The 13,649-nt window shown below is 40.4% G+C and overlaps 1 protein-coding gene across 6 annotated transcripts in view; it reads left to right on the forward strand.

The window, feature by feature from the left end:
- The window catches only part of SCUBE1 (signal peptide, CUB domain and EGF like domain containing 1), a 156,063-nt gene that overhangs the window by 99,698 nt on the left and 42,716 nt on the right, over window positions 1-13,649 (forward strand). For 4 of the 6 annotated variants that reach the window (XM_072145350.1, XM_072145351.1, XM_072145355.1 and 1 more), the window contains one exon: window positions 3,124-3,213. The exons of the other annotated variants lie outside the window; for them this stretch is intronic. In XM_072145350.1, coding sequence (XP_072001451.1) covers window positions 3,124-3,213 — 90 coding nt within the window. The remainder of the gene's footprint in view (window positions 1-3,123; window positions 3,214-13,649) is intronic. 6 annotated transcript variants of the gene reach the window in all.

A 13,649-nucleotide genomic window follows, 5' to 3' on the forward strand; every position in this document is an offset into this window, starting at 1 on the left:
TAATTTTCTTTTATGTATAATGTGCATGAAATTGTGCTTTCTATTGTAAAATAAACAGTTTTCACCGAACTGCCAAAAAAGTATATTTTCAACTGGAACCGTATCGACTTTGTGTTTTGTTATAAGAAAGTTTCAAAAATATACATGTGCGCATTACGTTTATTTCTTCTGCAGCGCAATTGGAGGCGAAAACCATGATGTTTTTTTCTTATTCTTGTCAATGAATTATGTTTTTATACATGTTTACATTCCGATTGTTAATCACATTTTACACCTTGTGTCCTCCCCCCTCCCCTCTTCCATTCGGTTTGTTTTTGGTTTAATGTTGGAGAAAGCTTTTTTTTTTATGTTTATATATTAATTTTTTTTTTTTTAATCTCATAATTACATTTTTTTTTTTTCGTTCTGAATTTACTCTGCTTTCTGGTGATGGTCCCTGATTGCCTGTCTTGTCTTAAAACTGATGTTTTATGAATAATTAAAAAAAAAAAAAAAATTCTTATATATACGCTGATCTCAAACGACAAAAAAGTTAACTCAAAAAGAGCCTCGTTGCAGCCTTATCTGATCTAGAACTTGTCAAATGTGTCCTTCACTCAACCATGTAGTGTTGCCAGAGATAGGCAGCTGCCCTTTTATACTTCTGATTCCCCCCACCTCGCTAACTTGTATGGTGCCTCTCGTAGCATCATTACAAGGCCGCCGTTTGCAATGCTAGAAAAATACTTTCCCCCCCCCCTTTTGTTTAATGCATTTATCTGTTTGCCTCACCTGACTTTTTTTCTTTCATTTGCTGCATGTGAAAAACCCCTTTTTATCAGTAACTACAGTGGTATCCACCCTTCTATTTTTTTTTTTTTTAATAATGAGATGATCTACGAACCTAAAGACTATTTTTCTGCTATCTATTGGTATTATTAAGGAAAAAAAATTCTTAAAGGGAACCTGTCGGCTAAACTGACTCACACTGATTAAACATATCTTTGAAACCTGCTATTAACTATCCCTATATTGTTCCTTCCCATGCCTGTAAAGTTCTACAGTTCTTTCATAAAGTTGACTCGCCATCTATGCATATTGATGTTCTTTCATCTCAGTTGTTCCTTCAGCTTCTTCTTCAGCTGGGTCACTTACCTCAGCTACCTCATTCCTCTCTCAGGCTGTGTGACTCACTGAAGAGAATTCCTTAGGGAGGGGGAGTATTGAGGGTCTTGATTTCTCTGCATTGAGTCAGTGGCTCTCTCAACTCGCTCATTCCCCCTCCTCAGGAATTCTCTTCAGCGAGTTAAGCAGCCAGCATCTCAATCAGGAACCTGGAGGCGTTGCTGAGCAGGAAGTACATGAATATGCTGGACTCGGCTCAAAGGAAAGATGACAATTGGACTCACATGGGATTATTTGCATAGATGGTGAGTCAACTTTCCGAATGGACTGTGGAACTTTGAAAACTGCTAAAGATTAAAGATTTGTTTAGTTAGTGTGGGTCAGTTTAATTGACAGTTTTCCTTCAAATGGAACTGCACTACCAGTCACAACTCATAGGCAAGAGTAGAGCTGTTTTTAGGGGGGGAAAAAATTCCCCAGGGGCATTCCCTTTCTATATGCTATGTCTTAGAAAACAGTCCAATTTCTATCAACTACAGCAGAGTATTGCTAAAAAGTAATAGATTATTACACTTGTCCGGGCCTTGACTTGTCCGGGCCTTGACTTGTCCGGGCCTTGACTTGTCCGGGCCTTGACTTGTCCGGGCCTTGACTTGTCCGGGACTTGACTTGTCCGGGACTTGACTTGTCCGGGACTTGACTTGTCCGGGACTTGACTTGTCCGGGACTTGACTTGTCCGGGACTTGACTTGTCCGGGACTTGACTTGTCCGGGACTTGACTTGACCTCATCCATCAAGTCCATACATTTGGCTGTCAGCCAAGGCCAAGTATATGGAAAAGAGCAGATGATGAGGGAGCCCAGATGGTTATCTATCTCATCTAAATGATAGATATGGACCAGTGTGATGAGCTCATGCGTTCAACTCTGGAACCAAGGTGTAACTTGAAGCCCTTGGATCACAGTTTAAAAAAAAAAAAAACACAATTCCGTAAAGTAATGATGTCTTCTCATGTGGTAGAAAGTCTTGAGACCCTACCAAACACCTGAGCCCAAGTGCAACCTGTACCTCTGATCTCCTTAAGCCCTTGCTCTTCAACTTGACATATCTACCCAAAGGCAGCAGAAAAAGTTGATGGCAACTTTCAAATCATCTTATTTAGAATCGGTGGATACAAAAAATTTTTGGAATTCTTTTTTTTTAATCCCAAGGCATTGCAAAGCTATCCTGCTTCACAGCCCCTTCTCCTTCCCCCTCCAGTTCATTTTGTCTTCATCCTACCATGGCTTTTGTAACCTACTGATCCTCTGCTTCTTGAGTCACCCTTTCTTGTGTTGTCCTGTCCATCTAACCTTCTGTAGACCATTAACACTCCTCTCCATGTGATGCTGTATGGAACTTGTCATGTACACACCTACAAAACTTACCCTTCATTCCTTCCGCTGCTTTTATTTTTGCTTCACTGCATGTTGACCAATTTTTTAGAATCTATTTTTGCGACATCTGAATGTCTACCTAAGTGTATTCCATAGACAAGCAGGCAACCAGCACTGCCCAAATGATCTTCTTTTCTTTTTATTTTTTTCTCTCCTTGTGGTCTGGATTGTGTCCGTGCATGCTATGTGTGCCTTCTCTGTGTCACGTTATTACGAGGTCCGTCTCTAAGTGTCTCTTAATCATCCATCATCGGACTGTGCACTGTCTACTCACACCGTGTATCACTTACAGAAGCTCTTCTTGGTTCTCGAGAACTTTTTAATCACTTTTTTTTTCTTTCACTGCCTGGTTTATTATTAGGATCCTTTCTCAGTATATATATAACTTCATTCATCATCCCTGGGCCACTAATCGTTTCTCTGGTGGTGGGCTTTTGCAAGGGATTAACAATCTACGTAAGGGATTCCATGCTATCCACCACTGGCTTGTAGACTTGGATGTCCATTGCCAAGAGGCTGTCGTAGAAGTTTGGGCTTTTGATTAACCAAATGCTCCATGTTTGTCCCTTACTTGTGTTTTAGAAAAGGATGAGGCTGCAATTGAGCGTTCTGAGTACAATTCCACGTCAGTTACTGATGTGGACAAGCGGGTGAAACGGAGACTCCTTATGGGTAAAATTTTTCTTACACTTTTCTCGTATGCAAGAAATGTGTTCTCATTGTGCGTGTCAGTGTGTGTGTGTTTTTGTGTATGTGGTGTGTGTGTGTAAAGCTGCCCCTGAATTTACAAAATGTAATGCCCAAAAATGATGTAGGTCTTCTCAGATAATACATTAATGGGTCAATTTCAACACTGACTTGGACATTTAGTTGCCTTTGACTTGCATTAGGAGCCAATGTAGTCCTTCTTCAACTGTGGTTGAACGTTGTTGACCTGAAGTTGAACGTTGTCGATCAGTAAACTCCCTATACACCATTGTTGATTGGGAAGGGGAAACTTCTCGTAACGATACAGATTTTCAAGTTCCTCAACGAGAAGACTTATCATGACAGATATTTTCCTGGTTGGTTTTTGTTATGACAAGGATGACCTGATTCTTCTTGTGTAGATCCAGCTCCACGAGAATTATGAAAACCATCTCCTTAGTGCCGCCTTTTAAGTTGCTTTCCCATAAGTCATTGCTTCAAAGGCCTCCTACTAGCTTAATCTCATCATGGCCAACCAAATGTTTCGAAAGATGTTCATGGGACTTCTTCCACAGCTAACCAAAACACTAGTACTGAAGAGGAGCGACAATTTATAAAAAAGACCAACGCCTATTGGTTTTTTTTTTAGTTTTCCTATCTTATACACAGGAGCCTGCTTGCATAGTTGGGGGTTCTCTGGTCCTCAAACTTGAATAGTCTAAACCATCCATCAATATAAGAATTGTTGGACTTTGAATGTGATCCCCCCAACACAATGAACCCCAAAGCTTTTTCATTGTTTGCCAAGCAGTTCTCCAAATCTTTAATAGTGGCTGTTCCTGGTATAACAAGATAGTGGATACTGTTTTTTGGTTGATTTGTTTGATTTGGTGAACTATTAAGGGAATGCTCCTCCATATTTCCACTTATAGAAATGATCTTTTTCTCTGGAAGACCCACCATGGTCATCTATTTTAATGGGCAGTGTGCAGATTCTTAATTTCTGTGAAGTTGCTACTGGTTTTTCTCCACAGATGAATTCTCAGTGACCTAGTTTTAAAGTAGACTCTGATCTGCTCACAATCTTCTATTAAGGCCATGGAGAACATCCACCACATGCCATACCAAAGTATTCTATTTCAGTTTTTTTTCTGTAATTAAAAATCTCAATGACTGCTAAACAGTGGAAAAATTGCAGGAATATTTCCAGTTTTACTCAATGGGTTTCGGCAAGTCCCTTCGAGTGTTTATTTGAGCACATGTAGCAAGAATCTTTTGGCTTTGACGTTGGTGTGAGTCAAAAGCTTTGGAATCCGTGAGAGGAGGTTTTGCAGGAAGCTAATGACTATCTTTTTCCGTTTATATTCATCAGCGAGATTCCTGTCCAAAGTCATCCAGTTCATTCATGGAAATCATAGTCCTCTATAGTGAGGAGATCAGTCATCCTAATTAGCCTGTATATTACACTGGTAGCTCAAGGATCATTGGAGATCAATTTCCGAGGCCATTTTTAGAGGTTTAGGGTTTGACCATGAATGATGGAGAACTTTGAGTCAACTATTAAAACAATTAATTAAACGATGCCACTTTCATCCACTGGCCATGTTTGGTATTGCAGGTCAATTTAGACATAACCAATGGATCACAGTGGTGCTATTTTTGGAAAAGAAGGCAGACCCTACAATTTATTTAATTTATTTTATATAATAATTTCCCTTTAGCCTTAAAGCAAGTATTTCATGCAAAGATTTACCAGTAGTTTACAAAATCTGAACAGTTGTGGGTAAGGAAGATCAATCAACCAATCTCTGATCTTGAAGAGAACCTGTCAGCTCCTCGGTCACATATAAATTAAATATATGGACTTCTAAGTCACGTTTCCTGCATCCTTTCTTGAAGAAAATTTGTTACTTGTAATTATGCAAAACACTATGTGGGGAAAAAAACTGTTTTCATCAAAAATGTACTGAATAATATTTGTTTAGTGAGTACCCTAACTCTACAAACATGGAGCAAGCTAAAACCTAAAGCAATATACAGAGGGAACAAACATTGGACAATTCAGCTTTAATCCAGTTCTCCTGATCACTATAGCAGTCCTAAGATAAGTGCAGACATTCCTTCCCCTCTGATCTGTAGGGGAGGAGCTTCATTACTGAGCATGAGCAAAAAATGCATCCACGTTCAGCTCAACTTAAAACCTGCATCCTTAGATCAGGAACAGTACAGACAATTGGCCAACAAATTGATGTTTTTGGAAGTAGCTCAGGAGACGGTGAATTCCAATGTCTCAAGACAAAGTTTCGGCAAATTAAGAATTTAGTTGTAGGTGACCTCAGGCGGTCCTTATTGAGGGGGTGCCCTATGAATAATCCTAAATGCTGTAGGACCATAGCAAAAATTCATGTTGAGTAAGAAGACTTTTCCCATGCATGGTTGGCCATAACATCTACTAAACACCACCCATCCGTTTTTTGTTTTTCTTTTGGGCCCATTATAGAAGAAAGTTAATTGGTGACTTTCTGTTTTATTCAGAATATATAAAATACTTTATTTAAAAATACTATTTTATTTTTGTATTTTACGTATTTTACTTAACAGTGAGTGTTGATGTGGCCATTTCGTTATTCCCCCCCCCCCTATCTTGCATCACCCTGTAGCTTACAGAAAAACCATCTGACCCATAAACTTGCTTTCACCTTTTCAGCTTACTCTCACCGAATGCCAAACGCTAATGGTCCTGCGTATTGTTCCATTTGCAAGTCATTAATATTACTCTCGTGCTCTGCTGACTGTCACATTTAAAAGCCACCATCCTTACTTATGAAATTCTGAGAGGCATCTGCTCCTGATTAGCGAGAAGAAAATCTTCTAATGAGCGCGTTGCAGCTTTTACCCTCTGCAGTTTTTCTTTACATTTCACAGACATCTAAGGCATTCTAGATTTCTTTGTCCAGTCGACCGGCGTCCCCCCCCCCCCCATCCTGGATTTTGAGATTTTATGAAGCCTCATGACAAAGGTCCACCAAAAGTACAACTAGAGTATTTCTACTTCCATTAAGCCAGGCGGGGTTATCTACAAGGTCATTAACCCTACAAGACCTTTTTAACTAACCTCCTGGATGTAGAAGAAAAGTTTCCAAAAAGATTTCACATTAACTTTTGACTATGGGAACACTGTCGTGTTTTTTGACCTCGGGGTATTGGGTTATGGAAAACGTCAACACGAGAGTTGTACAAGAAGATTGTTGTAGACCTCTACGTCTTATTTCTGAAATCCACGTTGAAGTGGTGGAACGCTTCGGAGGATTTTGTATTTCTAGACTAGATGAAAGTTATAACAAACACTGTGACCCAAATTCCAGGTGTAATGGGGTACCGTAGACTCTAGTAGCAAAAAAATGGAATGAGATTCACTAATTGCTTTTATATTTGGGCATGTAGAGGCCTTTTGAGGATGCGAATCCTGCATCCAATCCTGGCAAACCCTACAGATGCCAGGGTTGGGGTAAGAAAAAGTAGTACCGGACTTGCTCCAGTTCTGGGTTTTGGCAGCTTGCCTTGCTAGCGGTCTCTGTTTCCCTGGCACTGGCAGCCAGGCGCACCCGGTGACGTAGAATATCGGAGAACTGAAGACTACTGCAACGCCCCTGGAACTGTTGAATATACCCTTATCCTCGCTCCCTTTGGTTTTTCCTTCGGTTTTTCCTGGGTTTTTCCTTGGGTTTTTCCTTGGGTTTTTCCTTGGGTCTTCCTTGGGTTTTTCCTTGGGTTTTTCCTTGGGTCTTTCCTGGGTTTTTCCTCCCTTCTATTAGATCCGAAAGAACTGCTTAGAATAATATGCCACATTATTAAGGGGACTGTTTGTGAGCCCGACGATTATACGAGGTGATACGTTTGTTTAGATCCATTAAGAGTTGCTAACACCCTTATGTACTTATGGTTCACAAAATAGCACAGATTTTAATTTTTTTGGAAATTTACCATTTCAGTCAGCTCCATAGAGATGAATGGAGCAGAACGGTCATTTGCGGCCGTCTGCTCCATTAATCTCTGGGAGCGACTCGGAGTCCGACGGAGGTATGTGGAACTCCATTAGAGCCCTCGATCTCACGATCTGTTGGGGTCTCATCACTGAGACCCCCATGATCAGCGAGTTAGGCCGTATCCTATCCTTGCTTGGTGGGAAAACCCCTTTAATGTTTCTTTGGACCAAGTGACATTGTTACATTGGTACATGAGATGATTCTGCCCCTCCTCTAGGACCATATGAGCTTCCAGACCAGTTTAACCAATAAAATTTGGCAAAAAACTGCATGCATTAGGATTGAAGTAACTTTTACTTAATTATCTTCTTGGTCAATATGTTCAGATTTAGCTGCTGGTTATAACAGTCAAAGACTCCAGGGACTACTTGAAAGGATGACCGTTCCCCTGCTGCTTCATTCTGTACTATGAGCGTATTATAAAATGCCAAGCCCATCGATGAGGGTGCCAGAGGTAGCCGAGTGCAGTGCTCGACAGCTTCCGGGACTCCCATAGACAGTAAATGGAGCTCCATTTATTAGTCAGAGCAGGGCCTAATTTTTGTGATTCATGGTTCCCAATAAAAGTTGATAAAATCCATTTAAAACCTGTTCTTTTACCATTTTAGTGGAGGCTTCGGTTGTTAGTCTTACTTTTGTGGCAGTGTCTTATTAACATATAGTACACTTAAATTATGACTCCATATATAGAAAATTTGATGGACGTTTGAAGACCAACTCACACGTTTGGCTTGAAGACCAAAACTATCCTATTTGTGTCGTATTAGTGACACGCCTAATTTTTTTAACCTCCGAAGGTCAATGATCCATAAGCTATTCTGTCAATGGGTCCTAAAAGTTTGACTTATGATTTAGTCTCAAAAATTGGTTGGATCATAGTGACCAATTGTTTCAAGGGAGATATTTCTTTGCCATCAAGCCCTGAAAAACTTATTTTTTTTATTCTAAAAAATGATTCTAAAAGAGTAGCCATTGAGTACCTACCCCACATTCTATTTTTCTTAGTAGATACATCCACCCTCTTCAGACCCTGAACCCACTAATTTAGTCTCAAGAGCTTTTTCTAATCTATGCCAATTTCTTCAAATGTTCTCACTAATTGTTGAGATAAAGGGAGATACCGTATTTCGAAGGGTTTTATGCTACTTAGATTTCCATACTGTTAGGATTGGTGAAGAGGAACCATATTCTTCTCGACTCTCTGGCCTTGTAGGATCTTCCACCATCTTTGGTTTCTTGACTACATATGTCGAGAAAGTCTCATTTCATTTTACTTCTACAGAAGATTGAAAGAATCTCATCCTAAATTGTGCCGAATATTTATTTCGCTTTGCATATTTACAGTTCTTTTCTCTTCCCCACAGGAAACTGAGCTGACAGAAGATGTCAGCAAAGTAGATACCTCCTGGGGCCTGAAAAATGTCTTGATCACAAACTGTGTATATATACAACTGTCCGACATACCACACTATTCTGATTTTCTGGCCTCTCAAACATATTGGTCTATTATTTTTCTAAATTTTTTCTTAGATTTTTTTTCTAAGATGTTTACGTGCTGAAAAAAAGAAGCCATAACACCTGTTTTTGTGGTTTTCATAGTCTGTATTGTGTTATGTACAATGTTTTAATGTATAGTATGGGGCACTGCACCCAGGCTACGACCATTATGGTTGACTAAAAAATGTATCTGGCTCTAAAGTGTCCCTGGCCAATTCCTGTTGAGCCATGATTAAGGACAGGTAACCTTTCCGAAACGCGTAGGCGATTACCGTCTTTCTGAGTGGATTTGGTGTATTGCTATACATGCTTCAATAAAGAAAGTATCAGAGTTGGGATCTTGGCTAGACCGTACTTTTATTGCCATATGTCTGCTACGCCCAAGCAGAGGATTGGCCCGTGCCGGATCCGGTCTTCTCTGGAAGGTGAGCTGGCATCCTCTACCTACTTTACAATTCCTGTTGACACCTACAGTCGTAGTTTGCTAGTGTTTTGCTGTGTTGGCCTGATCCGTTACCGTAACTCTTCTGTGTTTTTGATCTGCACCTAGGCTTCTGTATCCCATTTCCGTTCTGCTCTGTTTAACTGATCCTATCATCTTGTTCTTGGCCAAGATTTAGCATTCCCTGTGTTACAAGGGAAGCATGCGGAGAATGGTCAGGATCAAGCCAAGGTCGGGACCATTCTCTGCATGCTTCCCTTGTACGTCACACCAATATTTCTTTACCTGCCCATGGGTAGGCTGCTGCCCTGTATTAAGAGTTAATGACCCGATGGACTCCCTAAAGTCCAGACACTTGTCCAAGGTTTATAGTGTGAAAACGGCTGGAGTCACATAGACAACCACCTTGGGAGTAACCCGAAGCCAAACTGGAAAGGTTGTGTGGTCTACTCCTTGAATTAGGAGAACTTAGTCTAAGAGTCCTTCCATCCAGAGATTTCTTGGTGTCCTGCACAGATAGGTGGGTTTGAAAGGATTTGTTCTCTGTAAGGACATTCCCTTTGCAAGAAATCTCTTGGGGATTCTCAGTAAAGAATGTGCAATATTGTTGGGTTGACTCTTGAGAAACGTAGTGATCTTATGTGGGATCTTATGTGGGAGTATAAGCTGACCCAAGTATAAGCCAAAGCACCTAATGTTAACACAAAAAACTGGGGAAACCTATTGACTCCAGTATAAGCCTAGGGCGGGAAATGCATTGTTCAAAGCACATGCCACCCAGTATATAGCCAGCCCCTCCCCCCTAGTATAAATCTAGCAGCCGCCTAGTATATTGCCAGCCCCCTGTCTCCTAGTATATAGCCAGCAGCCACCTTATAGCCAGGCCCATGGCCCTAGTTTATTGCCAGCCCCCTGCCCCCTTGTATATAGCCAGCAGCCCCCTGCCCCCAATATATATTCAGCACCCCCTTGTAGATAGCCAGTGCCTGCCCCATTAGTATATAGACAGCAGCCCCCTGCCAAGCCTAACCCCCCCCCCCCCCCCCGTCTGTACTCACCTTTCTGATGCCCCTGCAGGTCCTCTACTGTCTTCAGCTCCGATTTTGGCTCCCTACGTGATTCCGTCGCATACACCATGACGTCAGCTGCTTGCTGACATCATGGTGTGTGCCGATGGCGGTGACCACGCGGGGAGCCGAAGACTGAGCCAGAGATGAAGACAGAAGAGGACCTGTGGGGGCGTTGGAAAAGTGAAACATTTTTTTTCCCCCATAGACTCGAGTATAAGCCGAGTAAGGGTTTTTCAGCCCATGTCAACTCTGCTCATACGCTAGAATATACGGTAAGTATTTTCCAAAAAGAATAGCAATGTTGAGTTGTTATTGCATCTCGTCAGTGCAGTGCAGGGAACTGGTTTGTCTAGGTGAGAGGCCATCGACTTAGGTCAGGAAGAGATTCTAATTAAGGAGATTGCCTTTGCAGGCCACCTTGTTCAGAGGCCATGTACAAATAAGTGCTATAAAATGAAAGCAACGCCCACCTAGACACGAGGGGGCTGGGCTTAACATATATCTATGATAAACGTATAATAACTACAATTGACTCAATTTTGGGAAATCATACAAAACTCGTCTATCTTATAAATCTATGGTTCAAATCTACAATTTTTTTCAAAGTTCTTCAAACATGTAGTCACAGGTGATCTACTGTACAGACCTGAATTGTTAGAAGATGCAAATAATCCCTCGGCATTCTCCAGAGGCATTAGTTCTGCTTTGGTGACAGAAAACAAATACGGGAATATGTGAAATTTGTTTTTCCTTCAGTTTAGTCACCGAATTACAAAAAGTTTAGTGTTTACTCACCGTCTTGTGCTATCTTTGATGTGCGGCCATTGTCATCTCCCATTTCTAAGGATTAAAGGAACATCTTCTGTTTCCCCGGGGAGGGGGGGGGGGGGGTGCAGAGGTAACTTACAGTAACCCCTATGAATGAGAGGCCTGTCATGGCTCCAGATCAATGGCTCCCCTCCCCCGCTCCTCCAGTCATGGTGGGATTTAAAAAATGATCCCCTGCGCTCCGAATGTTTGTTTTCAGGTCACTTTTTTTTAGTGACTATTGATGTCAGGGCAATTAGGATGTAAAGATGTTTGTACAGCAAGGTAGGATGGATCGCAACCATTGAGAAGCTCAAACAACAGAAAGGAAAAGGGAAAACAGTTTGGATAATGAAATTGTCCGATTTCCCTTTTTTTTTTAACAACTCCGAGCAGCAGAAGCCTCCTTTATCATCAAAGGAGATCAGACTTCCACCCAGTTTTACGGGAATAAAGTCTCGTTATTTTAGGTCAATTGACTTTTTTTTTTTTTTTATTATTTGTTTGTCAATAATATAAATATATAATTTATATTTAAAAAAAATACTTTAAAAAGTTTTTTTTTTTTTTTTTTAAAAAAGGATGTTTTTAGGGTGATTTATGTGGATCCGTTGGCAAGATTAGAACATTTTCGACAAATACACACGCTAATGGTTTTATTTCAAATATTTGCTGAAATATAATCAGACTTTTCGAATCCAGGCGGTCCCCTACTTAAGGACACAACCGTCTCACAGACGACCCCTAGTTACAGACGGACCCCTGTGACCTCTGGTGAAGTCTCTGGATACTTTACTATAGTCCCAGACTGCGGTGATCGGCTGTAAGGCGTCTCTAATGAAGCCTTATTGATGATCCTTGGTCCAGTTAAAGCAAAAAAATTCGATAATCCAATGGTCACTGGGGCAAAATAAATTTTTGTCAAGATCTACAATTATGAAATATACAGTTTCGACTTGCATACAAATTCAACTTAAGAACAAACCTTTGAAACCAATCTTGTACGTAACCCGGGGATTGCCTGTGCAGTTCCAATTAAACTATAAGGCATTTGCATTAGGTCGGGATTAGTTATATTTATAGTATGGGTTATTTTTTATATTGTTCTCTTATATTTATGATTTTATCAAAATAAATTATAGACTATATAATTTTTTTTTTTATTCCGATTAATCCTGAATTTTTTGCCTATACTTTATGCAGCACGACCTGATTTCTAATAGATAATTTTAACAACAAAAAAAGACACTAAAATTAGACTATAAATCAGATGTAGAAAAAAATGTTTAATACTTTCAATTTGTTGCCGGCATTTTTACAAATTAAAAAATAAAATATTCATGTAAAATATTATCATTAATATAATAATAAAATAAACTATAAACCAAATTAGAAAAAAAAACTACATTTTTGTTGGATCATTTATGATAAATTTATTATTTTCTTTTATGGTTTGCTACAAAACAAAAGGTGATGAAATTTCTAAAATGAAATAAAATAAATGAATATGAATAGGTTACCAGGCAGTCCCCTGGTTATGTACAGGATAGGTTCTTTTTTGTATGTAAATCGTAACTGGTGTATTTTGTCAGTGTCGAAAATTTTTTTTCGACCCTGTGAAAATTGGATTTTCAAATTTTGGGTTGTCATCGGAACAAGGATCAATAAAGCTTTGTTACAGACCCCGTACAGCGGATGATTGCAGCCTGGGACTAAAATACAGTAAATTATCTGTATCCAGAGTTCTGTCTGTAACTAGGGCTTGTCTGCAAGTCGACTATCCTTAAAGCTACATTCACAGGATGTGTGCCCTCGGGTACCGTAGTATGGCGGGCACACGTTAGCGCCAGGGAGAGGAGGAGGGGGTGAGCACTGCTCACCCCACCCCTCTCCATAGTGATATATGGCGTACAGCGCCGTATTCCGGGGAAAGATAGGACATGTCCTATCCTTCTCCCGGCTAAGGAACGGTACGGCGCCATGCGCCCATTGCCGTCTGTAGGGGACATATATACGGTGTATATTCGTCGGCCGTATATATGTCCCCCATATGGCCGTGTGATTGTAGCCTTAGTCAGAGACCGCCTGTGGTAATAATAATAGTAATAAAAGTAATAATAATACCAAGTATATTAAAGATACGAGAGAAGGTGTTAGGAGTCCCTGCGGAGGTGTGCACACATACACAAGGCCGTGTGAGACCGCCTACTGGACTCCTACGCCACAAAAAATCCAAATAAAAAGATTAAAATTTATAAATGATCTTTCCCCACAAAACATATATGAATTTTTATTGTATATCTATTTTTACTCGTTTTTGTTATGTGTTGGACAGGTCCTTCCAGCGGCAAATATCAAATATGATAGGTCGGTGACTTTGTTTTGGGACCTCATATGCTAATACGGCTCTCAGGTGGGTGGTTGGAGCAGACTACCTGACTCCTCCTACTTGACAATTGGGCCTACTTAGTAGAGATGTGTGGATCCGTACTATTCGGGTTCCCGCTTTGCGCCACCCGGATTGGCTACTGAACAGCCAATCTGGCAAATTAATGCCTC

Source organism: Engystomops pustulosus, chromosome 4 (genome assembly GCF_040894005.1).
Source record: "Engystomops pustulosus chromosome 4, aEngPut4.maternal, whole genome shotgun sequence".
In the NCBI taxonomy this organism is placed as follows: Eukaryota; Metazoa; Chordata; class Amphibia; order Anura; family Leptodactylidae; genus Engystomops; species Engystomops pustulosus.